Source organism: Gobio gobio (assembly GCF_949357685.1).
Source record: "Gobio gobio genome assembly, chromosome: 23".
In the NCBI taxonomy this organism is placed as follows: domain Eukaryota; kingdom Metazoa; phylum Chordata; class Actinopteri; order Cypriniformes; family Gobionidae; genus Gobio; species Gobio gobio.
In genome coordinates this window covers 42,366,791-42,391,790 of record NC_137119.1, presented here as the reverse complement: position 1 = coordinate 42,391,790, position 25,000 = coordinate 42,366,791, and the positions used below count along the sequence as shown (strand labels likewise).

Sequence of the window (25,000 nt, the reverse complement as noted above, 5' to 3'; positions counted from 1 at the left end):
CCTGTTCGCCTGTGGATGAAGACGAAGAGAACACACACATATTAGAGCCAAATCACAGAGAGATGAATATATTTATTTATCATACATGCTGGACTGTGTATGACTGCGGTAAGTGTGTTGGTGAACCTGATTTCATATGTACACTCACCTAAAGGATTATTAGGAACACCTGTTCAATTTCTCATTAATGCAATTATCTAATCAACCAATCACATGGCAGTTGCTTCAGTGCATTTAGGGGTGTGGTCCTGGTCAAGACAATCTCCTGAACTCCACACTGAATGTCGGAATGGGAAAGAAAGGAGATTTAAGCAATTTTGAGCCTGGCATGGTTGTTGGTCTGAGTATTTAACAATCTGCTCAGTTACTGGGATTTTCACTCACAACCATTTCTAGGGTTTACAAAGAAGGGTGTGAAAAGGGAAAAACATCCAGTATGCGGCAGTCCTGTGGAGAAAATGCCTTGTTGATGCTAGAGGTCAGAGGAGAATGGGCCGACTGATTCAAGCTGATAGAAGAGCAACTTTGACTGAAATAACCATTCGTTACAACCGAGGTCTGCAGCAAAGCATTTGTGAAGCCACAACACACACAACCTTGAGGCGGATGAGCTACAACAGCAGAAGACCCCACCGGGTACCACTCATCTCCACTACAAATAGGAAAAAGAGGCGACAATTTGCACAAGCTCACCAAAATTGGACAGTTGAAGACTGGAAAAATGTTGCCTGGTCTGATGAGTCTGGATTTCTGTTGAGACGTTCAGATGGTAGAGTCAGAATTTGGCGTTAACAGAATGAGAACATGGATCCATCATGCCTTGTTACCACTGTGCAGGCTGGTGGTGGTGGTGTAATGGTGTGGGGGATGTTTTCTTGGCACACTTTAGGCCCCTTAGTGCCAATTGGGCATGGTTTAAATGCCACAGCCTACCTGAGCATTGTTTCTGACCATGTCCATCCCTTTATGACCACCATGTCCCCATCCTCTGATGGCTACTTCCAGCAGGATAAAGGTCCTTTCACACTGGACGCAATTTTGACGCGCGAATAATTCGCGCAATTGTTTTACTTTTTGATCAGCTGTTTGTGTAATGAGAGCTTCCACACTGAACGCGAATGTGTTGCGGCGAAAATGTCGATTTTTTTTTTACACTCACAGCGACAGAATAGGCTTAAACCAATCAAATACAAGGAAACAAAGGCAACGAAATGTCCAGTTGATGTCATTAGCCATTTAATCAACATTAACCTTTGCCAGGTGTCGCATTTCTCCTGAGATTACAGCTGTAGTTGTGTTTACAGATGTACAGATGCAGTTGTGTTTGCCCACTAGCCTATAGGCTACAGATTACGATATTATAATCAATACGTAGATTTTTTTTTTTCTAACCTAATTGTGTCCGCAACTATGGAAAGCGAATGTGTTTCCGTCATTACGTCTGTGGCACTTAAATGTTTACATTGTGACTCAACTGGAAACAGCTGCTTCGGATCGATTGGTTCCTGAAGTGTGTTTTTCTCGTCAGATGCGCTGCTACTGTCTCTCTCTCTCCCACGGACATTTGAAAGTAAGTGCGGAACCGGCCATGATGAAGTTTTAGCTCCTGTACAAGATTAGCATTCTCCCCTTCAGACTCTCTGTTCTCATGGGTGCACCCAAAACCTTCTTTTCGGTCTTTTAAATAAAATTAAAACCTCATCTTCACTGGATGAGGAAGTGTCTGTGTTTTCTCAGCTGTCGCTGTGAATGTTTGGGAATGTTTGAGCTCTGAAACGTCGCAAACTCGCGTCGCGGCTGATGTGAATAGTTTTGACGCGAACTATTCACACACGAAATATTCGCTTTTCCCGCTTCGCTTTTTCGTTACGCGCCCGGTGTGAAAGGGCCTTAATGCACCATATCACAAAGCTCCAATCATTTCAAATTGGTTTCTTGAACATGACAATGAGTTCACTGAACTAAAATGGCCCCCACAGTCACCAGATCTCAACCCAATAGAGCATCTTTGGGATGTGGTGGAATGGGAACCATGTAAACATCTTGATCGATCGTCTCTTCTTCTTTTTCCTGTTGTAGCGGTTAGCATGTAGCATTGCATTATCGTGTGGATCGCCTGTGACTGACTGTATTCAGCATCTGACTGTACCGTGACGCTTCAGGACGCATACATCTACCGTTACACGTGATGAATTAACCCTTAAATGCATGACTGCTTCACCAAACATTCTTACATATTGGGGTCTTTAGCGACCCGGATCTGTATCTAACAGGGATAGATCTTTACCTGTCACGATTATATATAAAACTCCTGATATTACAATTACAGAAGAATAAAATAAAGCATATTTCATTATCTTTTGAATCTTGGAAGGGTTCAGTTTGAGCAGATGTTTTACACCATCATCACTGTCCTCATCGTCAGAGCTCATTTCCCAGTACATTCAGCATTTCCCTCATATTCGCCATCTCACGCATATCCTCAAAACTCATTTTCAACGTCTTCAAAATCAATATTTTGATCACTGACAGCTTCCTTCACCAGATCCACCATCAGTGATATTTGATTGTGTTCAGTTCTTGCTCAGCAGTAAATCTGAGCCATTTCAAGGTGTGTATCATTGTCATTGTGTATCAGACATTGCCACCTTGTGGAATAAAGGTGAATTGCACTTATTTTGTCATTAAAGATTCATTTATTATTGTGCAGAATTACAATTTTGTCAAAAAACTAGTGGAAAAACAGGCATTCAATTATAATTTTATTATTTTTTTCTTGTTACATTGTTTAAAATGGATTGATTGAGGAATACTAAGAAGGTGGATGTCTAACTTTAAAAAAATGAACGAGGAAGAGGAGGAGTGAATGACGTCTCGGGTCGCTAAAGACCTGAGGTATGCATTTAAGGGTTAAATATGATAAAAAATAAAAATGTATTTCCTGCTGTTATATGTATCCATCCCAGGAGAAAATCGAAGGGCCAATTTCAATCCAGCCATTCCAGTCATATCCGACTCTCAAACACGCCTGCTCAGCGTTTTTAATTTTACACCCCAGACGCATTACACCCCACAAAGTCAATTTTTCAGAAAGATGTATTTGGGAGAAGACGCATTAGTGTCCGTGCATTCACAGAACAAGTCGTCATTCTAGTGACTCATGCTTTTCAGAGGAATGAAAGAGCAGCGAGTGTGTTTCCGAGCAGAAATGTCTTACTCCACATTAGCTGCGAACAGGAGAACACACAGCGTTACAAATCAAACGTACAGCAGGTGTGCACGCGCGCTCCATACATCAATTTAATTGGGCAAAACTGTCCTGCACAGCAAAAAAAAAAAAGAGGTAAAGGATGGCAGTTCCTAAACAAGAGCTTTTCTGCCCTATTTTACACACGTCATAGAGACGCAGAACAATTCAACATACAGCAGATGACCTTTACATGACCAGGTGTCATCAATATCAGTGTGTTTCAGGCACCACTATTATTATTGTTTATATTTAGTTAGTGATGTGATCATCAAACCTCTATTAAACTGCAGCGAGAAACAACACTGAAATGCCACTTTCGCGCAACCAGCCTGGCATCCTGAGCACTGTGGTTGTGAGTTTTGCACAGGGACATTTTCTGTTTAACGCTACACTTGTACAATAAAGCACCAGTGTGTGCGATGAGGCTGTAATTGAGCTCCAGCTCTCCGGTGATGAATGAGGCTGGACTCTGGAGTCGGGATATGGAGGTCAGTAGGTCAGAAACAACAAGCAGAAAAGACACGCACACACTCACGTCTGGATCAAGTCCTCTGTCCTCAAAGAGCCGCTGAAGAGAGAGACGAGTTCACAAATAAGAGACTCAAGACTGTAGGCTATAAATGATGTGCTTTTTCTTCTTGATGGTCAAATAAGGGCACAAATGATGGTCTGGAACACAACTGTTTTATCGCTGAATCAAATTTGTTTAATAATGCAAGAATTTAGCTAAATTATGGAAGCTTGGGTAACATTTTTTACATGCAACTAACCCTAAATCATGCACGGTTCACTCTCAAGACCCTTAAAAGACACTATAGACGTCATTACAAAGTCCATCTCACTACAGTGGTTCTACAATAACTTTATGAATCGACGAGAATAGTTTTTGTGCGCAAAAAACCCTAAATAACGACTTCTATAGTGATGACGATTTCAAAACACGGCCTCATGAAGCTTCGAAGCGTTATGAATCAGTGAGTCTGTTTCAGCAGTTTGGCGGTTTGACACGCGATCCGAATCATGATTGAATCGACTCAATGACTCGCTCATTCAGACGGTCACCTGCCGCCACCTACTGGCAGATTAGATTCATGTTTAAATATTTTTTCCAACTTTTCTTATTTGTATATTTAAAAAAATATTTACAACAATCTCATAACATTATTTAATACAGTTGTAATTTTTCGATGTAAATTATTTAATTTAATTGGTAACAGTCTCTTAATCTAGTTTAATTTATTGATCAAATTTAAGAATATAAATTTAAAGCTGAACCATAGCCTATATTTCCTAAGATGAATTAAAATGCCCTTTATAAAAGGTAAAAAATATCACAAATATGCAGATTTAAATATGTCAAAGCTGATTGAACACTGGTGAGAATATTGTTTCAGAATAAATTACACACACACAAAATAAAATATAAATTTCCGGACAAGCACATTTTTTACTCGGACAAGTGAATGACAGATTTAAGCACATGAACAGGTCGAAAAATGTTGAGCCCTGAAGTGTTACCGAAGCATGTTTCTATCACGAAATGATCAAATAAAAAAGGTATTTGTGGACCCTTTTTGGTCCTCACAATAATGAGTTTATTCCTTACAATTCTGAGAAATGAAGTTCCATAGTTATTGAACTGAATAATGAGACTATTCTCATTCTAGAGACAGAATTTCTCATATTTGGTTCCAGTCTATTAATATGAAGCTGGTTTGAAACAAACTGTGTTGTACAGTATAAAGCACTGATATAATAATAATAATAATAATAATAATAATAATAATAATAAATAAAGCTGCAAGCAGCAATTATCAGGGCCAAGAACAACAGGCTTTTGTGTGTGGGACATGTTTTGTCCCTTATCTCAAGAATCAGTGTTGTATATTATTCTACTATATTTTTGACATATTTATTATATTTCATACAAAGTTGGTACATTATTTTATCACAGTACTGGTGGCTGTAGTTTTTTTTATAGTGTATTTAATTGTTCGTTCCAGGTTCTCGTTTATTTCCATTTTAAGTGTCAGTGTAACTGCACATTTGGGTCTTTTTGACAAATGTATTATCCAGCAAATGCTCAAAGCACAACTTGTACTGAACCTGGAACTGTCCTGTGGAGAAATAAGAAACATGACCCTAACCGAAACGCTTCCCTGTGTTTCTACATAAACAAGAACACACAGAAATCAATGTTAATTTCTGGAACACGAAGTTACGATTTGCAAAGCAAGAGAAAAATCTGCCGCTCCCGCACAACCGCGGAGGGAAGGTGACTTCCAGAAAAGCAGAACGTCTTTGGAAAGGAGAGGAATATCTTACTAAATTTGCTCTGCTGGCAAACAAACTTCGAATGTGACTCGCTTGCAGAAAGTGTCCGGCGCTTGATCACTGTCTCACTGCGAGCACAGAACGCTGACGCAGCCCCAACGGCCCGGGAGCCGTGAAAATAGCCCAGTGGAATCATGGGAGCTGTATTTCTCTCTGTGTAACTGGGTTAACAACACACGCATCTGAACGCAGACAGCAGCGATTCCTCACCGCACACGCATGATTTATCTGGACCGAAAAACAAATCCAGCAAACTAATCTGTTATCTGTGCATTTACATACCCTTGGCCTTCAGCATGACCCACATATTCATACACAGACGCATATTCTCTGGTGGGAATCACTGTTAAACAGGACGCTTTACGGTGTTTTACATACGCTGGACGCGCTGGAAGGTCCAGAGGTTTTGTGTGAATGAAGAGCAGAAAAAGCACATCATCCTCATCTGATGAAGGTCTGGAATCAGTGATGCAGAAAAATAAGTGGAACAGCTTTAAAAAAAAATACCACTGATGCAAACTGGAGGAGGATTGTCAGGCGAGAGGGGAAAAAAACTGCAATCAGCCAATCAAAACACCTTAGCAACCTCCTAGCAATGAACCAGAACCCCTTAGCAACATCCTAGTAATGAACCAGAACACCTTAGCAACCTCCTAGTAATGAACCAGAACACCTTAGCAACCACCCAGAACACCTTAGCAACGTCCTAGCAACCACCCAGAACACCTTATCAACCTCCTAGCAACCACCCAGAACAGCATAGCAACCTCCGATCAATCACATACATCTTAGAAACCCCTTAGCAACCACCCAGAACATCATCTTAGTAACCCCCTATCATCCACTTAAAACACCTTAGCAACTTCCTATCAACCATACAGAACATCATAGCAACCTTCTAGTACCCACCCAGAACATCATCTTAGCAACCTCCTATCATCCATTTAGAACACCTTAGCAACGTCCTAGCAACCATCATCTTAGCAACCTCCTATCACCCATCTACAACATCTTAAAAACCTCTTAGCAACCACATAGAACACCTTATCAACCTCCTAGAAACCACCCAGAACATCATCTTAGCAATCTCCTATCATCCATTTAGAACACCTTAGCAACGTCCTAGCAACCATCATCTTAGCAACCTCCTATCACCCATCTACAACATCTTAAAAACCTCTAAGCAACCACCCAGAACAACTTATCAACATCCTAGCAAGCACCCAGAACATTATCTTAGCAACCTCCTATCACCCATCTAAAACATCTTAGAAACCTCATAGCAACCACCCAGAACATCATAGCAACCTCCTAGTAACCACCCAGAACATCATCTTAGCAACCTCCTATCATCAATTTAGAACACCTTAGCAACGTCCTAGCAACCATCATCTTAGCAACCTCCTATCACCCATCTACAACATCTTAAAAACCTCTTAGCAACCACATAGAACACCTTATCAACCTCCTAGAAACCACCCAGAACATCATCTTAGCAATCTCCTATCATCCATTTAGAACACCTTAGCAACGTCCTAGCAACCATCATCTTAGCAACCTCCTATCACCCATCTACAACATCTTAAAAACCTCTTAGCAACCACCTAGAACACCTCATCAACCTCCTAGCAACCACCTAGAACATTATATTAACCTCCTAGCAACCACCTAGAACACCTTATCAACCTCCTAGAAACCACCCAGAACACATTAGCACTGTCCTATCAACCACCCAGAAAACCTTAGCAACCTCCTAGCAACCACCCAGAACATCTTAGAAACCTCCTAGCAACCACCCAGAACACCTTATCAACACCAAAGCCTAACCCTAACCTAAAATGCATACATGTGAATAAACCAAAACCGTCTGATTTCTGCCACTGCTCTGGGGGTCAGAGGTCAGATACACTTACCTATCTCGCCTGACCTCATTTCACAAAGAGGTCACATGACCACAGGAATCAGCCACAATGCAACCGAAACAAAGAAGAGAAAATCACGTTCATCCATCTGATGTCTGTTATTTATACGCATGTTTGACTCAAACGGTTGCTCTGCCGAGTCAGCAGTGGATGGTGAGAGAAACTCGTGTGTGTGTGTCATTAATTGAAACACAACACACTAAACCAGGCATAGATGTAGAAGTGCTTACAGGTTAATTTCTCTGTATTAGTGGTAATTTGTGCTGACGCAGCAGCAGTGAAGCAGCACGAGAAGCGAGCGCCAGACTCAGACATCTCCTGTGTTTCACTGAACATCAAATGCAATTACATGCGACTTGTGTCAGGAAGTTCAGTGCATCTGAGAGACCCTGAGCGCTGAAGCCATCGATTTAAGATCAAATCAAATCACTCATGCAAAACTAACCGCCTCACAACACAGAGGAACCTGCCAGCGTCTGACATTCACAGCTGTGTGTGACTCAATGATGATCTTATCATCCTTTATTACACGGCTCTGTGGAATACTCCATTCTGATTGGTCAATCGCGCATGTTATTCCCAGATAACAACCGCCAAAGTGAAAAACACACCGCTCATCCGTGTACTAGGAGTTATCTTGATCGGTACTACTTACATGCTAAACGTATCACTCCGCTGTCGATGACTGTCTGCCGCCATCTTGTGATGGAAAAACACGTTTAAAGTTTTAAATATGGATATTTTTCTTACACAAACTTATTAACCCCCAGAGCCGTGTGGAGCAGTTATTTGACTAACAGATGCATTTTTATGGATTTCAAAAACAGAGCTACAACTAGTGCTGTTATAAAGCTTGGATTAGCCTGGACTTTATTAAAGGGTTAGTTCACCCAAAAATGTAAATTCTGTCATTAATGACTTCCCCTCATGTCGTTGGACACCCGTCAGACCTCCGTTCATCTTCAGACACAAATGAAGATATTTTAGTGTAAATCTGATGGCTCTGAAAGGCCTCCATTGGCACAATGGCACTTTACACTCTCAAGACCCTTAAAAGACACTAAAGACTAAAGTTACAAAGTCCATCTCACTACAGTGGCTCTACAATAACTTTATGAAGCGACGAGAATAGTTTTTGTGAGCAAAAAAACCCTAAATAACGACTTATATAGTGATGACGATTTCAAAACACGGCCTCATGAAGCTTCGAAGCGTTATGAATCAGAGAGTCGAATCAGCGGTTTGAAGCGTTATGAATCAGTGAGTCGAATCAGCGGTTTGGACCGTTATGAATCAGTGAGTCAAATCAGCGGTTTGAAGCGTTATGAATCAGTGAGTCGAATCAGCGGTTTGAAGCGTTATGAATCAGTGAGTCGAATCAGCGGTTTGAAGCGTTATGAATCAGTGAGTCGAATCAGCGGTTTGAAGCGTTATGAATCAGTGAGTCGAATCGGCGGTTTGGAGCGTTATGAATCAGTGAGTCGAATCAGCGGTTTGAAGCGTTATGAATCAGTGAGTCGATTCAGCGGTTTGAAGCGTTATGAATCAGTGAGTCGATTCAGCGGTTTGAAGCGTTATGAATCAGTGAGTTAAAGTTATTAGTTATTTTATATAACTCGTCATAAAGTTATTGTAGAACCACTGTAGTGAGATGGACTTTGTAACGACGTCTTTAGTGTCTTTTAAGGGTCTTGAGAGTGTAAAGTTGAGCCAATGGAGGACTTTCAGAGCATCAGATTTACACTAAAATATCTTCATTTGTGTCTGAAGATGAACGGAGGTCTGACGGGTGTCCAACCACATGAGGGGAAGTAATTAATGACAAAAATTAATTTTCATTTTTGGGTGAACTAACCCTTTAATATAACGTCTGAAAGAAGAATGTTATACACACCTAGGATAACTTGAGGGTGAGTAAATCCTGGGATCATTTTCATTTTTGGGTGAACTAACGCATTAATTTCAACATGTATGGTAAACTCATCTTTTCAGCTCAGTGAATTCTACATTGAAGTGCACCCTGGGCAAGACCTCCTTCGAGCGCGCATGATCTATGATCTACATATGTGCATTTTAAGATGTTCTGAAGGCCAAAAAAATAGATAACAATAGCTTGAAAAGTCGGCAGAGATTTTCATCAGTGAAGAAAGTAGTAAACATATGGTTAACTGATATTTATATGTTTTATTAATCATTTTCGTAGACACGTTAATTTACTGAAGGCTACCAGGAGAGCTAGGTAACTAAGTTTAATAAATTAATTCACAATATGCACACATTCATTACTAATCTTAAGCCCAATACAGGCTGAAAAAAACAGAGCTTTTTTTATTTACTGAATGCTACAAATGGAATTATATTAATTTACAATGTACACATTCATTAATCTTGGCTTTGTTAGTATTTGTTAGTTTGTTAATATTTCTTTGTTTGTTAATTACATTATGAATCACATTACATAGGCCTATTTTCAATTAAAAATGGTGAAATTAGACAAAAGTTTATTCATTTGCCTGAATATTTTTGTAATTTGTTCAACATTTCTGACTTGAATAAGGAGATCAAATATGAAATGTGTCGAGACGTGCGCCTCATCAGCTTGTGTGTGAACATAAAGCCTGCCTACTCTGATTTGATTGGTTTTCTCAAATATTTTGACATTGACGAGTGGTGACAGACCAATGAGGCTCAGATGAACACACACACACCTCTGCTTCTGGGAGAGACCCAGAGGTGAACTGTTCCCCGTACCCACTCCGCCCTTCTCACACACACACACACACACACACACACACACACACACACACACACACACACACACACACACACACACACACACACACACACACACACACACACACACACACACACACACACACACACACACACACACACACACACACACACACACACACACACACACACACACACACACACACACACACACACACACACACACACACACACACACACACACACACACACACACACACCTCTGCTTCTGGGAGAGACCCAGAGGTGAACTGTTCCCCCGTACCCACTCCGCCCTTCTCACACACACGCACGCACGCACACGCACACACACACACCTCTGCTTCTGGGAGAGACCCAGAGGTGAACTGTTCCCCGTGCCCACTCCGCCCTTCTCACACACACACACACACACACCTCTGCTTCTGGGAGAGACCCAGAGGTGAACTGTTCCCCGTGCCCACTCTGCCCTTCTCACACACACACACACACACACACACACACACACACACACACACACACACCTCTGCTTCTGGGAGAGACCCAGAGGTGAACTGTTCCCCGTGCCCACTCTGCCCTTCTCTCACACACACACACACACACACACACACACACCTCTGCTTCTGGGAGAGACCCAGAGGTGAACTGTTCCCCGTGCCCACTCCGCCCTTCTCACACACACACACACACACACACACACACACAGAGGTGAACTGTTCCCCGTGCCCACTCCGCCCTTCTCACACACACACACACACACACACACACACACACACAGAGGTGAACTGTTCCCCGTGCCCACTCCGCCCTTCTCACACACACACACACACACACACACACACACACACAGAGGTGAACTGTTCCCCGTGCCCACTCCGCCCTTCTCACACACAACCAAAGTGCACAGCAGCTCCTCAAGCAGGGGCACCTGCAGACTGTGCAGAGGGCGTCAATTTACCAATTCCCCACTCAGTGAAATGATAGATAGAAAACCGCTTCGCGGCGCAGAGGATTATTTATCTTTTTAACTGCTCGTGCCGCACCCCATGTGTCATGAAAAAATGCCGCCCCGGGCAACTGCACGGTTCGCCCGTGCCCAAAACCGCTACTGTATCAGCAATAGATAAAGGCTTAAAGCAGTTTGGAACCGTTTTTTCTTCGCGGAAGCTTTGCGTAAGAGCTAATCAAATATTTAAAGGTTTCATTTTAAGAGGTTTTTCCACATTAATATGAGTTCCCCTAGCCTGAATATTGTCCCCAAGTGGCTAGAAATGTTGATGGGTGTAAACCGAGTTCTGGCTGTCTTTCTCTGCCTTTGAGAAAATGAGAGCCCAGAAGAGCTGATCTTGAATTTTCCTGTTATGACATCATAACAGGAACGGTTACCTCCCTTTCCTCCGCCCAGAAAATCTGGCACGCCCATGAGAGGGCTATATTTGTTTGTCCTTGAGAGATCATGGCTTGTGAACGAGTGAATGCTGGCAGTTTCTCAGTGTTTGGATGTACAAATGAAAACAGAAGTCTTTGTTCAGTTCCTTCTGAGTGATCAGTGATTTCTGATGTGTAGCTAATTATTCAAGTTCACACAGAACTTTATTATTCGTGCTGCGGCTTCTCTCTCTCCCGACAGAACAGTGTTTTCTATCTTGTGAGTCAGTGTTTTTGTACGTCCTCGTCGCGTCTATCTGTTCTACAATGTGCAAACAGTCGGGAGTTTCTGCTCAACATCGGCAGAGTCACATCTTTAGAGATAAACCTCACACACACCGAAGCTCGGCCTTCAACATCCCCGACCCCCAGTACTGCATCTGGCCCACAGCGGAGGAGCCAAACGGGGCCAGAGATTAAGCAGAAGGGGGTAAGCGTGAGGGTATCCGGCTAGGCTAGCCAGCTATCCCCACAATAAACTGGAATACATTCGATCACTGCTGTTGTGTCTTTGTTTGCGCTGTGTACTCAATGCGTGTCACTGACGCTTTTCATTTGATAGGAAAATATCTAAAAATAATGCTATAATCAACACTTACTCGTAACTTGTTCATCTCGACAGCTGTAATGGTACATTAGGCCTACATGTGTTACAAAGTTGGTAGAATAATGATGAAGACGGACTCGGTGTGACTGGGACTCGTGTTTATTCAGAACTCTCAGCTACAAACACAATATACTCGGTCGCGCTCACACAACTCAGTACAATATAACTTTGTTTGTTAGCAATCCCTCTGTCTCTGGTCCGTGATGTCCGGTTCGCGAACGAATCTTTCTTTTGAACCGGTTCTGTTAAGTGAACCGAATCAGTTCACCAAATCGGACTGAATCGTTCTAAACGGTTCGCGTCTCGAGTCAGCGCTGATCCATAATTTACTAAAGTTACTAACTTTCTGACATGAGTGACAGTCCCTCCGAATAGAAATAGACTAATAACCTGAAGTATATGCTGTAACTAAAACAGTTCACTGAACTGAGACTGACAGAACTGATGTGAAGTGAACTCAGGTCCATCCGTCTCTCTGGCAGCAGCTCGTTAAACCACGCCCCCTCCGCTACAAGATCTGATACTCATTTCAAATGCAAAGATGTTAGCCAATCACAACAGTGGGCGTTTTTACTGAAGTCTCATAGCAGACACGCCTCTTGAAACAGGGCATTCAGCCAGAGGGCAAACATCAAAATAGAAAAAATGCCTTTTATTTCTAAATTATGACATTTTATAATATGTAAAAATCATACTAACAATACAAGTACACCTCAGAATACATCATAAAATAAAATAAAAAATCCATGCCATGGGACCTTTAAACTCAAGACAATATTTTGTGTCAAATTTACTTGAGACAAGTATCCGTGTAATAAGCGGGATAATGTACATCAGCCGGTTGTTATCGCAGAATAAACCCCTTCAGAGACAAGATCCTGATCACTGTCGGAGTTTATCTGAGATGATAACCGGCTGATGTACATTACCCCTTACATACAAACTGAAGAAACATTCACTGACTAGTGCGTGACAGCTTTTTAATGGCAGTACGAATACATTTTACATTGATTTCTATTGCACTTTATAATGCTGTTTCAGAGAGAAAAATCATGTAAAATGCATCAATTATTAAACAAATTCAATTAATTTGCAGAAGACAATCAGGATTATTTGTTAACTAAAACTAAAATTAACTTCCATTAATTATGTATTTATATAAATTATATAAATTAATTCATTATTTACTATATAATTACAACATTAATTTCAATTTAAAATTAAATATTAATATAAAAAAAACTATTATCCTTTAGTTTAAGTTGATGTACTAAATAACTAAAATTAAAACTGAAATAAAAATGTAAAAAACAATAATACAACATTGAATAGTTTTTTTTAAACATTGAATTTAAAATAAAACAATAACTAATAAGAATGACAAAAACCCAACAAAATTACTAAAACTAATAAAAAAAGATATATAAACAATATCTCACTAATACTAAAACAACACTGCTTTGTTAATAATATAATAAAAAGTAAAATAAAGTTAACTGAAAATTTACTAAATTATATAATCATTTACTATATAATTAAAATAATCATTTAAATGTAAAAAAGTATTTATGTAAATATATTAAATATAAATTAATACATGAAATATAAAACAAATAAACTATTTTCATTGAGTTTAAGCTGATGTACTAAAATAACTAAAATTAAAACTGAAATAATAAATATACACAGATATATTAAAAACCAATAATACAACATTGAATAGGTTCCATTTTTTAACATTGAATTGAAAATAAAACAGTAACTAATAAAAATGACAAAACACAACAAAATTACTAAAACTAACAAGTAAAATTAAATACAAAACTAAAAACTAATTTTGAAAAAGTATATATAAAGTATATAAGTATGTAAATAAAAAGTATAAGTATAAACAATATCTCAATAATACTAAAACAACACGGTTTTGTTAAAAATATATATTTTTTAAAATATTAAAAGAAAATAAAGTTAACTGAAAATGACCTTCAATTATTATTTATTTATATAAATTATACTTATTAATTATTTAAATAATGATTTACTATATAATTAAAATTATTATTTAAATGTAAAATGAAGTATTTATATAATTATATTCATATTAAATATAAATTAATATATTACATATAAAACAAATTCTCTTGACTATTTGTAAGTTGATGTACTAAATAACTAAAATTAAAACTGAAATAAAAAAATACAGATATTTTAAAAACAAAACATTAACTAATAAAAATGTAAAAAAGAACAAAAATTTAAAATATATAGCAGGGTTGTTTTAGTATCATTGAAATATTGTCATATATATATATATGACAATATTTCAATGATACTAAAACAACACTGCTCAATATTAAGCTCAATTTAGTTCAATAATAGTGTCAATTTTGCAAAGTTCATCAGTTATGAAACAATGACAAGCAAACGAGATCCATAAAATTACCAAAATTATATTAACATCGACTCAAAATTCAGCCACATTTTTTGGGCAGTGGTTATTGGTCAAAAAACGACACTAATATTCAGAAATGAAAGATTTGATTCATTTCTCAGCCCTGGTTGACGAACAAATGCATGAAAGCAAAACGACAACAGCAAATGAGAAATAAAACACTTTATTTGATGAAATGTTATTTCAAGTAAGCTTCGAGTAACTTTTAAGTAACAATAACAAACAAATGATGTAAAATACTGTGAAACCAGTTGAACACACCAGAACTGGAGCGCTCACAGCTCCGGCTTCGTCTCCTCTAGCGCTCGTTTCTTCTCCAGGTAAAGGTTGGTCAGATAGTCATCAGGTGTGATGCCCGCGACCTTCAGCTCCGCCATGGCCTTCTCCAGCCGGGCCAGAGTCCTGGCGCTGGAGACCTTGCGGCCGCTGATGTAGAGCGTGAACTGCTGGAAGTCCATGAGCCGGCACGAGTCCACCTCACACAGGTTCTCCATCCGCTCGGCTCCAGGGAAGAACCTCAGGCCGGACATGCGCTCTAAATCAGACAAGCTCACCTGGAAGTCCGTCAGCGGACGCTCAAAGCCGATCGGAGAGTTGGGGACCACAAACGCCCCCAGAGCCAGAGCGTCTGAAGACGGGTCTTTCTGCACCAGGACCACCTTGAAGAGGTGAGTGGGGACGGCAACATCGTCTTTCCCAATCAGCTGTCCCAGGGAAACACGGACCAATGTTAGTGTTTTACACTCCGACAGAATACACATAATACATTATTATTATGCCTTCAGGTTGCATAAAGCACCTTAAAGGATTAGTTCACTTTTAAATAAACTTTTGCTGATAATTTACTCACCCCCATGTCATCCAAGATGTCCATGTGTTTCTTTCTGCAGTCGAAAAGAAATTAAGGTTTTGGATGAAAACAGTCCAGGGTTTTTCTCCATATAATGGACTTCAATGGGACCCAAACGGTCCAAATGACAGTTTCAGTGCAGCTTCAAAGGGCTTTAAACGACACCAGATGATGAATAAGGGTCTTATCTAGCCAAACCATCAGTTTCTGAGAGAAACCCAGCAGTGTTTATGATATTATTTTACCTCTTATCAGACGAACGTGATCATCTCTGAGCTCCGCCATAACTTCCAGAGAGTGAGGTCAAATACGAGCGTGGCCATAGATATATCGATAGTAGATGCCTCATTCTACTGATCTGTACAGTCGCTAATGAGGCATCTACGTATACATCTATGATCACGATCTAATTTGACCTCACTCTCTGGAAGTTATGGCGGAGCTCAGAGATGATCACGCTCGTCTGATAAGAGGTAAAATAATATCATAAACACTGCTGGGTTTCTCTCAGAAACTGATGGTTTGGCTAGATAAGACCCTTATTCATCATCTGGTGTCGTTTAAAGCCCTTTGAAGCTGCACTGAAACTGTCATTTGGACCTTGAACCGTTTGGAGCCCATTGAAGTCCATTATATGGAGAAAAACCCTGGATTGTTTTTATCCAAAACCTTAATTTCTTTTCGACTGCAGAAAGAAAGACATGGACATCTTGGATGACATGGGGGTGAGTAAATTATCAGCAAAAGTTTATTTAAAAGTGAACTAATCCTTTAAGTTTTTCCCACAAGTATGAACTTAAGGGGCGATTTCCCCTTACCTAAGAGAATAACTTAAGGGTGTTGCATATAATCTCTTAAACGGTTCTCTTAGGTAAGGGAAACATTTAAGTGTTTCACGACAGGACGTTATAAAAGTCTTGTTGCCATAGATACGCAAAACACTGACACTAATGCTGCGTTCACACCAAACGTGAATAGAGCGTCAAATTCGCATCTAGTTTGACGCTTGAACTTTGAATGCATTCGCGCGTCCAAAGCGAGATGGACACGCGTATAAAGCAAGCGGTTGAAGAGAAATTGATGCGAGTCCTTTTGCGCTTTTCATAGTGGTTGTGTGTGGCCGCGAAAATGAAAAATACTACTGTTATTGTGTCACGAAATGTAGTTTTAAGAGTTGTTCAGTCGAGAATGTAGTTGTTTAAAGCTCAAATCTGTGGTTTATTTGTAAAGATAGCGCCAATTTAAAGATGTTGCGAGATCCCGCCTGGAACAGCCTCACCTCGGCTAGACCTCCAGACTTTTGCCGCTGGTAAACGAGAAATGTTTAAATTCACAATCTATAGCTTCGTTTCTATTATATGAAACATATAAGACATTAATGACTTGTTATAGCGTCAAACGACTTCTTTAATTATGTGAGTTTTTCTTCATCTCCTTCAGAAATGTTCGTATGACTGCAGGTGTTCAGTGTCAGTGGTTGCGATGTGATGGTCAAATCTGTGTATTCTTGCAACAATTTTTCATCGCTAAGATGGTCCAAAGGGTTCTCCATATCCCTAAAAACTCTACTTGGCACATAATGATCTTCAGCTGGTTCAGCCATGTCATCTTATTTTTGTCCGCGTTACTCTTAAGGTTACGATTTCCAAACCTTAAGTTATACTTAGGGAAATGAGCGTTAAGGGGTTTATGCAACACTTAACGGTTTTTTAAGGGATTACTTAAGTGAAAAATGTTTGCATTTTGACGTGTTTATGACGTTTCACTTAAAGAAACCCTCAAGTAACACTTAAGGGTTTTCTCTCTGCAACACCCTTAAGGTTTAAGGGAAACATAAGGGCGAACTTAAAGGAAAATGACACTTAAGGTGCTTTATGCAACCGGGACTCTTATCAAACATGTGATGTTCGAGGCCGATTGGACATTGTATGCCCGAGTTACAACAACTTCCTGTGTCATGGCGAAACATTGAACATTGTGAGGCCGCCACGGAAAACTCACGATCTTCACAACGTAACATCACCAAGGCCTTCAGATTAGACTGACCTAATATGATGATCTGATTAAATCTCTAGGCGGAGTTTGCTAAAGTAAAACATCTGGCAATGAGAAAATTCAAAATATCTCACTTCCTGTTGGTTTCCAGATTTTGCTCCCAGAGACTTTTTTGTAGGTGTTGGGCTGTTACATGTGTGTACCGAAGTTCATACTCGTACGTGAAAAGTAGCGCGAACAAAAGTTTTGTAGGTGGCGCTATTGAGCTATTTTGCCACTTTTCAGCACTTCTGTGTGCAAAGTTTCATGAGTTTTCGAGCATGTTTATTCTGCGTTCACACCGAACCTGAATAGAGCGTCACATTTGTGTCTAGTCGGACGCTTGAACATTTTGAATCCACAGCGAATTGGACATGTGTGTAAATTGAGCATTTGAAGCTAAATATGCGCTCCAGGAGAAATGTGTCATGTCTCTGCCTTTTTTCATTTTCATTAAAATATATATATTAAACATTAATAGCCACACAAATGTGGTCCAGGCAACGCACTACCTTATCTTCACTGCATCAGTGTTTCCCACAGATTAGAAACCAATTTGTGGTGGGGCGGGAGTTGGGGGGGCATTTGGGGTTGGTGATTGGCACAAATATCGATTTCGATCTTGATTCAGTATCAATTCATATGTATATAGCCTACTGTACATACAAGGATTTTTTTTTGTGCCTTTTTAGCTCTATTTCAAGCTATTTTAAATTATATTTGCTCGCATTCATTAATATTCACTTGCGTGTGTTTATATAAGTATCATTAAAAATATTAGGATGCAAGTTAATGTTTTAAAATTTCACATTTAAAGAAATCTAGTGTTTGATCATGTCCAAATATGTATTCAAATGCAAAACCTAAAAATAACTAAGTGGATATGATCTGCAATACTTTTTTGAGCAACTAGATACATGTTTATTTATTAAAGAGCCATACAGGCACCTAGTGGACAATGGCATTACAAATGAAATTAATTATTTTTCCAGCCACAAAATGACTCTAATTTGCATTGGATTGCTCCATTTTAACCTTAATTACTACACTAATTGTAATATGAATAAGAAAAAAGTATTTGAAGTATTTATTTTTATTGAATTCATTAAATGGTCATTAAATGGACCATAATTATTGCACAAATAGTAGGCCTATTTAGTACCAAAAGATCTCCTCAAAATATTCAATAAATATTATTAAACTAAAATATAGAACATTTATTTAATTGAAAAATAGTTAAGGTGTATGGTCACATTTGACCACCAATGAGTATGAGTGACAAGAAAAACATTAACATTAATATTAACAATGTTGCATCTCCATCACTGTCCATAATAAAATGAAACTGTAAATGTGGTTGAAAATGTGCCGGGATATGGGAGCATGTCACAACTCTGTTTTTCCACATTAATATGAGTTCCCCTAGTCTGAATATTGTCCCCAAGTGGCTAGAAATGTTGATGGGTGTAAACCGAGTTCTGGCTGTCTTTCTCTGCCTTTGAGAAAATGAGAGCCCAGACGAGCTGATCTGGAATTTTCCTGTTATGACATCATAACAGGAACGGTTACCTCCCTTTCCTCCGCCCAGAAAATCTGGCACGGCCATGAGAGCGCTATATTTGTTTGTCCTTGAGAGATCATGGCTTGTGAACGAGTGAATGCTGGCAGTGAATGCCGACCCCCAGTACTGCATCTGGCCCACAGCGGAGGAGCCATATGCGGGGTGAGATTAAGCAGAAGGGGGGTAAGCGTGAGGGTATCCGGCTAGGCTAGCCAGCTTTCCCCACAATAAACTGGATTACATTCGATTACTGCTGTTGTGTCTTTGTTTGTGCTGTGTACTCAATGCGTGTCACTGACGCTTTTCATATGATGGGAAAATATCTAAAAATAATGCTATACTCAACACTTACTAACTCGTTCATCTCGACAGCTATAATGGTACATTACATGTGTTACAAAGTTGGTAATAATGATGAAGACGGATTCGGTGTGACTGGGACTGTTTATTCAGAACTCTCAGCTACAAACACAATATACTCGGTCGCGCTCACACAACTCAGTACACTATAACTTTGTTTGTTAGCAATCCCTCTGTCTCTGGTCCGTGATGTCCGGTTCGCGAACGAATCTTTCTTTTGAACCGGTTCTTTTTAGTGAACAGAACCAGTTCACCAAATCGGACTGAATCGTTCTAAACGGTTCGCGTCTCCAGTCAGCGCTGATCCATAATTTACTAAAGTTACTAACTTTCTGACATGAGTGACAGCCCCTCCGACTAGAAATAAACTAATAAGTATATGCCAGTAACTACAACAGTTCACTGAACTGAGACTGACAGAACTGATGTGAAGTGAACTCAGGTCCATCCGTCTCTCTGGCAGCAGCTCGTTAAACCACGCCCCCTCCGCTACAAGATCTGATACTCATTTCAAATGCAAAGATGTCAGCCAATCACAACAGTGGGCGTTTTTACTGAAGTCTCACAGCAGACACGCCTCTTGAAACCACAGGGCAGCCACAGGGCAAACATCAATATAGAAAAAATGCCTTTTATTTCTAAATTATGACATTTTATGATGTAAAAAAAAATACTAACAATACAAGTACACCTCCATGCCATGCCACGGGACCTTTAAACAACTACATTCTCACCTGAAAACGTCTTAAAACTACATTTTGTGACACAATAATTGTAATTATGCGGGGTTTCTCAACACGTTTCTCAGGCCCAGCTCCAGAATCAAATCCCTGAGGGTGCTTCTGAAATGACTGAAGGTGCTCTGGTAAAGTGCAGATAGGCTAAGCAACGGCTCCACCACAGCGGTGTACAGTGAGAAATTTAAGATTATTTATTTACTTACAATTCACTTTTACCAATAATTGGAATTTCAAAAATATTTTGCTACAAATGTTTGTCTATTAATCTATTGGTCTGCCTTAACATTGCTTTAAAGCGTTACTAGTATTTTAACACATCATCTTGAGAACCAGAAAAAAAAGGTTTTGTGAATTTAGATTTTTTTTAGGTCATTGTTTGGAGCTTAAAAAAACAAGTGGATATTTAAAAAAAATGTTGTATGCTATATCCTCTGCTCTGTAGAGGACACCAGAACCCATTTTTTGAGAAAATAAAAGACATAAACATAGACAAAAACAATGTTTTTTTTTTTCATTCACCACTTTTTATGCTTCAGGCTTTTTATCCAAACTTTGTATAAAGATGATTCTCAATGTTATGAAAGATATAACTTGATATACCATTTTACTTTATGCAATATGTGTGTAAACATGGCCATAAATACCATTCCCATTCTATGCAATGCATCTATACACTGTATCTAATTTACATATTAATGTTTTGGGACAATATGTAAATGTCAAAAGATGTGTAATAACATTATAATATTCTGGGTCTCAGGAGGATATTTCTGTCTCGTGCTGAGCATTTAAATTTAGATGTCACTTCCTAAACTTTGCAGCATGCAATTGGCCATCGGTCCTCTTAGCAGTAATAGTTTATTCAATGAATGTTACAGACTGTAGCCTCGAAGCGAGCCAAGATCGCTACGATCACTAATATGCTGTTGCTTTGTCAGTTCATCACGATCTAACAAAGTTCCGTTATAAAAATAAAGTTGTCAGCAATAAATCTCTTATTTACATCGTGTCTTGTTGGCCAGAGGAGAACTGGCACCTCGACTGAGCCTGGTTTCTCCAAGGTTTATTTTTCTCCATTCTGCTCCTGATGGGGTTTTGGTTTCCTTGCCACTGTTGCCTCTGGCTTGGTGTGCTCAGTTGGGGACACTACATTTTTCAACTAAATATCGAAATAAATCGAATTATTCACCTAAATTAACCATATAAACTAAATTACTGCTCTAATTACTGATCTAAAGCCCACACTGTCACTGTATGATAGTTGAAATTGAAACCGTTTTCTCCAGAATGGCTATACGGCTGAATAAAATTCTGTTGCATTATTTTGCTGTTTAACACTGTAAAGCTGCTTTGAAACAATCTACATTGTTAAAAGCGCTATATAAATAAAGTTGACTTGACTCTTTTCAATGAGAGGTTTCGTGAGCCTGCATTAACTCAGCACTGAATAGCCTAAAAACTGCCGTTTTGAGCAGTGAGATTCACGTTCGAGAGATCAACAACTATATCTGTGATTGGCTACATTACTCACCGCTGCAAAAACTCGCTGTAAACCAGGGCTCTGAACCGGTTCAAGGAACGAAAACCGGAAACAAACAAAATTTTAAGAGGAACAAAAACAAAATCAAAATCAATTTGAATCGTTCTGAACAGAAACGTTAATTTGAAATGACCATTAACCGGTTAATAACGGTATTTTATCGTTCTTTTAATATTTTAATTTGGCAGTGACCAATCCTGAATAGAGTAGTTCAGCATGTGACGTTGACGGATCAAGCGTGAGTGAAATGCCATCTATTAATCTACCGGTAACGCAAGTCAGTGTGAGCGCGCATTTACATGCCTCAAGTACATTTCTTTCCCCGCTGAGGTCATCAATGAAAGCGCAGGTATTGGAGAACATTCTTTTCGTATGTTTAAATAAGCAGTCCGGACTTTAAGCTCAAATAGACTGATTTAGGCTAGTTTGTGGATTCCGTTTAAGCCTGTCCAAGTAGGCTATAGCATCTATCAAACATTTTTCCTATAGTCTTTCAGATTGCCAATACAGGACAGGTCAATGTTTTCTATATAGACGGTAGATGCTTCGTATTAAATGGTATGTTATATTGCATTAAATGATCGAGCTTTATTAGCTGACTGAATTTGATTATGTGATGCAAGGACGTGTTGCGCAGTGTTTGCTTTGAAATTAGCAGTTGACGGTGCATTAAAAGAGCAATGGTTATCCAGTTTATTTATTCTTTATTCATGCAATTTTTAAAACAAGTCGTGTTGAAAAAAAGTTATGTACAAAGAATGTTATCACACTTCTGAAAATAATTAGGCATAAGAGGGCCACTTTCGATTGTCTAACGCTCCATTAAAACAGGTCCGCTATGCTTTGTAATTAATGCATGTATTTCTGTTGTGGTTTTAAAAATGTTATGAAATAAATATTCAAGTTTAATTACCATGCGTTATATTATTATTGAGTGAAAAATAAGTCTATTTATACATATTTGTTTAAAGTATAGGCTAAATTAAAATAACGTTATTAACCGGTATTTTTTCAAATCAAACCGTTTTCGGAACAGTAATGTTTAATGAGGAACGCAAAAACGAGACGCTATAATATCGATTCTGCTCGGAGTGAACGATTGATATTTTTTTCCGTTTTTAAGCCCTGCTGTAAACAGATGCATTTGACGCTCTCCAGAGCTCGGACACAAATTACAAATCTGCCTCTGAATTCGCAAAATTACAAATCTGAATTCGCTTCAAATGCGTGAATGCACAAAAACACCACTCTCGCCACTGTGCTTTTGGCTTTTAAATAGTGATGCACCGATCATGATTTTACATGGTCGATTCCGATTCCAAATGTTTTAGTTTGTTTTTTTACACAATAAAAGAATGAAAGTATACATGAACAAGATGTTTATTTGGTATTTAACAGGCTAAATTGGCTTTTGGCTAATGAAAACAAGGCCGCAATCGGAAATTAATGGGAAATTTTATTGGAAATGAAAAGGCTGGAAGGTGAAATTAAAGGCAACAACTGCATATTCTGCAATCCAAACAAAGATGTTACTTAAATCAGCATTTGTTTTTAAATTCAGTGTAAAGAAAAAAAGTCTTTACCAGTGAAATTAAATAAAACCAAAGTATATAATCGTTCCAAAATGTTCAATAAAATAATGTTTAGTGCAACGAAAAAAAACTAAGGTGCTACAGCAGGTGCTTTTTAAATCAAATCAAATTAATGTAATTTTAAGGTAAAATAAAAATGATCATCCTATAGGCTACAGAACTGATAGTATTTCATTTCTAAAGTGCTTGCATGTTCTTCTTTAGGCTACAAAAAGAAGTATTTCGGCTTTGTCCCAAGTTAGTCTGTTTCGTTCTCATCCGATCCAACACGTGAGAAGCTGAGCTGAACAAAATACTTTTCTTATTTAGTATTTTTGTCTTGTTTTCAGTCCAAATATCTAAAAAATCTTACATTAAGAAACATTTACAAGACAAGCAAAAGTTTTTGTCTTGTTTTGGGGGAAAATAACTCAAAATTAAGGGAGTTTTTGCTTATAATAAGCAAAATAATCTGCCAATGGGGTAAGCAAAATAATCTTAATTCAGACAGAAAACAACATTATTTTGCTTACCCCATTGGCAGATTATTTTGCTTATTTTAAGCAAAAACTCACTTAGTTTTGAGTTATTTTCCCCCAAAACAAGACAAAAACTTTTGCTTGTCAAGTAAATGTTTCTTAATGTAAGATTTTTTAGATATTTGGACTGAAAACAAGACAAAAATACTAAGTAAGAAAAGCATTTTTTTCAGTGTGAGCTGAACAAACGCTCATTATCTACGCTTGTGCAGGTGCGGAGAGGTAAGCTCGCGCAGGAAAGCGGCTCTTCATTCCCTTCTGCATCTCGTCTCTTCCCTCAGTTCTCCAGTTTCCGTTTGTAACACACAAGTGACATGTTCGCGAATTATTCTAATATAGGCGTAAAAAACTTCCGGGAAAATCGGCAGAAAAGTCAGGGTTCCCACTCTTTTTCAGCGATCATTTTCCAGGACTTTTCCAGGATATTTAAAATTTTACTACAGTGAGAATAAAAGACAAGGATCACTCCTAAAGTAATATATTGCTCTCTAAGTCTTTAAAAGGCGCACAGTTTATTGCCATGACTTAACTATAAAATCAGTTTTTAATATGAGCTCTTAATCATACATTATGACTAAGGAAGCTTGTTTCCGCCACAGAATTAAAAAAAAAAAGGTAATTGCGACATATCTTGCTATTCTGAAATTTTTTTTTTTTGCAATTGTGATTCTCGCAAAAAAAATCTGTCTTTTTTCCCTCAAACTTTTGGACTTAATGTCAATTCTGAGAAAAGTAATAAATGCAAGATATAAACTCGATATTGCGAGAAAAAAAGTAAGAATTTCGCAATTCTGACTATATCTCAAAATAATTCTGAGTGAGACCCCACCCCTATGGGCGTTGGTTATGGGGTTGAAAACATGCGGAACTGGCTCCTTTAGTCTATAGCCTCTGGCCAAAAATCCTCCGATGACACAAAATGACAATATTTGCGTCATCGGAGGATTTTTTCCAGAAATAAAATGCATAATTCTCTCGTCTCAGGGGGATATGAGGGGGGAAAGTACCATAACTCAAATATACTACCGGGTTTCTACTGATACAAAACCTAATGCTAAATC

At 38.7% G+C, this 25,000-nt stretch overlaps 1 protein-coding gene across 1 annotated transcript in view; it reads right to left on the bottom strand.

The window, feature by feature from the left end:
• Window positions 1-14,891: 14,891 nt before the first annotated feature.
• exog (exo/endonuclease G) overlaps window positions 14,892-25,000 on the bottom strand; it is a 24,277-nt gene continuing 14,168 nt past the window's right edge. Inside the window, exon 6 of the mRNA XM_079806088.1 lies at window positions 14,892-15,448. Coding sequence (XP_079662214.1) covers window positions 15,020-15,448 — 429 coding nt within the window. The 3' untranslated portion in view covers window positions 14,892-15,019. The remainder of the gene's footprint in view (window positions 15,449-25,000) is intronic.